The sequence below is a fragment of the Frankliniella occidentalis genome, unplaced genomic scaffold, assembly GCF_000697945.3.
Source record: "Frankliniella occidentalis isolate FOCC.00 unplaced genomic scaffold, Focc_3.1 Scaffold28, whole genome shotgun sequence".
Lineage (NCBI taxonomy): Eukaryota > Metazoa > Arthropoda > Insecta > Thysanoptera > Thripidae > Frankliniella > Frankliniella occidentalis.
In genome coordinates, this window is record NW_026267158.1 from 1,520,979 (window position 1) to 1,524,572 (window position 3,594).

The 3,594-nt window shown below is 50.3% G+C and overlaps 2 protein-coding genes across 2 annotated transcripts in view; both read right to left on the reverse strand.

The window, feature by feature from the left end:
• Nucleotides 1–2,905, reverse strand: part of LOC113202828 (plexin-A4) — a gene marked incomplete in the record, with an annotated part of 128,959 nt that extends 126,054 nt beyond the window's left edge. The window contains 1 exon segment of the mRNA XM_052265623.1: nt 2,837–2,905. Coding sequence (XP_052121583.1) covers nt 2,837–2,905 — 69 coding nt within the window.
• The window catches only part of LOC113202874 (dynein light chain roadblock-type 2), a 223,281-nt gene that overhangs the window by 160,373 nt on the left and 59,314 nt on the right, over nt 1–3,594 (reverse strand). The window lies entirely within an intron of this gene.

Sequence of the window (3,594 nt, forward strand, 5' to 3'; positions counted from 1 at the left end):
CCCCCCATCAGGCGAAGCTCCCGCTCGGCGATCTCGCGATAGCGGTGTTTATCAACGGGATGAGCTTCGATCCGCACCCCACGGCTACAGAGCGGCAGCCCTTTCCCCAACCACCGCTTCCCTTCCACTTTTCGAGAAAGAAAACGTTCCAGTAGCCGTGATAATAATGTACTTTAAATCATATAGTATGCTTACTTGCAAGTATATTTGAGCTATTTTAACAATTTGGGCATTTTAGCAAAGCATCTAACGAACTACTACACATTTCCCGGCATAATAAGCAGAGTAATTAATAATGTGCGTTTTTCTATCTGGTTTGTTGATGTTTTCCCTCTGTGTTTGACTTTGGAACCTGTTCGCCCGCGAGGTACATGAGGCGAACGCGTCCAGCGCATGGCGCTGTGCATGAGCGTGTGTGTGTCTGTGTGTGTGTGTGCGAGTGTGCATGGATGTGGGCAAGTGTGTGTGTGTGTGTGTCGATTATTTTCCACTCATTCCTCCACAATAAAATGTCAACGCGAGGTCGTGAGGTGGGCGGTTGTTGAGAGGGGAGGGGGTTGCAGCGCACGTCGCTCCAGCGACACAATGAGGCACAACACGGCGCTGCAAAAACAAACTCGGTCAGCGAGAGCGCTGAGAGGGGGAGGGAGGCGGGGGCAGCAGCGCGCGGGGCAGGAAAGAGGAAAAAGGGGAGGATAGAGGAGTGCTAAAACTGCAGCGTTATACGTGTACGGCGTATACCACGCGTTTCACGTCAATTATTCCAAAGACAAGAGAAATATTTTTTTTTATTTCAAAATCACGGAAAGTCGGTAAATGCATTACTACTGTACCATTGACTGGTGGGTTCAGCAGTCCAGCTGGTAAAAAATAAATAAAAATCTATCAGCAGTCTTGTGAGCTCCCCTTCCCCTCCCTCCCCCTATACCCCGCCTCCTCCAAACCCCCCTCGTCCTCGTTGTAACGCTGCGCAGCCACCGCCGCCGCGCGTCTCGCTGTGACATCACCATACCGAGCCCGGGTACGCGCACGCTAAGTGGTCGAGCCAAGTCTCGGGGACCGAGAGGGGGGAGGGAGAGGGGGGGGGGGGATGGACCGCGCGCCCCGCCCCGCAGCAGCCTGCAAGGCACTCCGACAGCGAAAGAGCATCAGTCGTGTTTTCACTTTCTAAAAAGGCCGGGCCATCACCTCCCTTATCTAGGCGGACTCATCAAAGGCGGTGGCCCGGCGCGGCGCGGCGCGCAGGGGGAAGCGACGCGGTGCTCCCGGCGGGGTGCGCGGGTGGGGGGCGGGGCGGGGAGGCCACGCGAGGAGAAGTATCGCGACCGTGTGTCTCGAGGGGGAGGGGGGGGGGGCATACTAGCAGGCGCAGGCCAAGGTTTTTGAAAAAATAATTAGATGATCGACAATCGACATGTTTGTTCCCTCTCTTGCCATAGGCATGTAGGGACCAGTAGTTCCGGTGAGTTGCACGACATGTGAGGATCGGACGGGATCGGATACTCGCAAAAAGTATGATTGATAGTAAAACTGAATAATTATTGAACTATATCGGGCGAGTAAGAGAGTGAGCTTCGAGACACATGATGGGGTGAGAGACGTGTGAGCGAGGGGTACACCACTCTTAAAAGTAGGTGTACGCGATTAAAAAAGTCAAGAAAAAAGTCAAGATAAAGTCAAAAAGTCATTTGAAAAGTCAAAAAAAGTCAAAAAGTCAAATAAAAAGTCAAAAAAGTCAAATAAAGTCAAAAAAGTCAATGAAAGTCAACGAGAAGTCGACGAAAAGTCGACGAGAAGTCAGAGAAAAGGCACTGAAAAAGTCAACAAAAAGTCAACATGCGAGTGCAATATCTGCCTGTAAGGGGCCAAAAAGCTACGGAACTGTGATTGTATCAGAAAGTCCTAGATCACTGTCTTTTAAAGAGGGAGAGGGGTGGGTGGTGGGTGAAGTGAGAAAAATAAAATACTCGGAATTCATGGGATTTCTTTACCAAAAAACGTAAATACTGAAAATACCTTGCTTTTCTTACTTAGGGGGTGTACTTTGATGACGAATTTTCTTCTTATTCGATTCATGCTACAAATCAAATAGTACCAAAAAGTCTTGGAAAAACCTTATTACTAGCCCAAAAATCACAACTCTCCCTTATTTTAAAAATATAGCAGCGAAAAAATCATAAAAGTCAAATAAATTTGATCAGAAAGTCAAAAAAAAAGTCAAAAAAAGTCAAAAAGTCACGGCCCAAAAAAATCGACTAAAAGTAGGTGTACGCCCAGAATCGGAGTGATGTACCCCTCGCGTGTGAGACTATTATTGCCACTAAACATTTCCATGTGCTAGGCGAACAGAGAAACAGTGCAGGTTCCACCGCGAAACCACGGACGTGTCCAGCACTAGCTGGGGCGCAGGGGATGGTCCGTTCGCGGACTGACGTCCCACCGAAGTTACCGGTGATTCAAGTTCATGTGAACTGACGTCCTAACCCTCATTGAAGTTGAAGTTGAAGGACACAACAGAATTTCTAAAAGAGAGAGAGAGAGAGAGAGAGAGAGAGAGAGAGAGAGAGAGAAGGGAAAAGGGGGGTGGGTAAAAGACTATGCAGCAGAGCAGCAGGTTCATCCAGATGGTTGTCCACGCAACCAGTAGCCAGGAGGGCGGGTGGTGCCCAGAGGGTCGCCGCCGCCGCCGGGCGGTTGAGGCGGTCTATCAAAATCGCATTTTGCCGGTCCTCCCCCCCCCCTCTTACCCTCTACTCCCCGCACGGCGGTCACCCTCCTCCCCGGGTGCGCAGCGCGTATACGCTGCTGGCTGCCGCCGCCGCTGCCCGTACACCACGTGGGCCAGTTCATCTATGTCCATCCAGATGTCCCAGGCAGTAAATCCCTTTCCAGTATCAGGATTCATAGTCACCCCACAAGAATCGAACCGTATCCATCCTCTCCCCCATCCCCTGCACCCCTCCCCTACCCCCTCGCCCTCACCCTATTCGATGCTCATTTCTCGCTCGCTCGCCGCGAGTGTATTATCCTCTCCGCGTTATTCAATGACGAGTGGCTCGGAATCCGCGACGCGCGACAACAACCCCGTTGACTTTTTTTTTGCCCTCTCTTTGTAGCTTATTTGTAAGTCTTTTTTTACGCCCATGAGTTTTTATTGTACAGGATCAAGCTCTAATTGTTACAAAGTTAACAATTTTTACCCGCCAATAATTCGATTGTTGTTTAAATATTTTTTTTATTTGGTCAATTAATTAACCATGCAGAGAGACGGTTTATGTGTTGCAGGAGTAAAATGCGCTCTTATTTCCAAATAAAGAAAATAGGGAAATACGGGACGCACGCAAGCACGCAGAGGATCTGAGGGACTCCTTCATGGTGTGGCGACGGTGGTGGAAGCGGCCGCGGGGCAAAAAGTTGCGAGTGTGTTTGGGGAAGAGAGCTCCGGATTGCAGACATGTTTGCCTCGTAAATCAATCAAGGGAGGACGGCAGCAGCGAAATCGCGGCGTGGCGGGGCGGGGAGGATGTCGAGGGGTGTGGTGCACACCGAGAGCCGGCCGATGGATAGAGAGAGAGAGAGAGAGAGAGAGAGAGA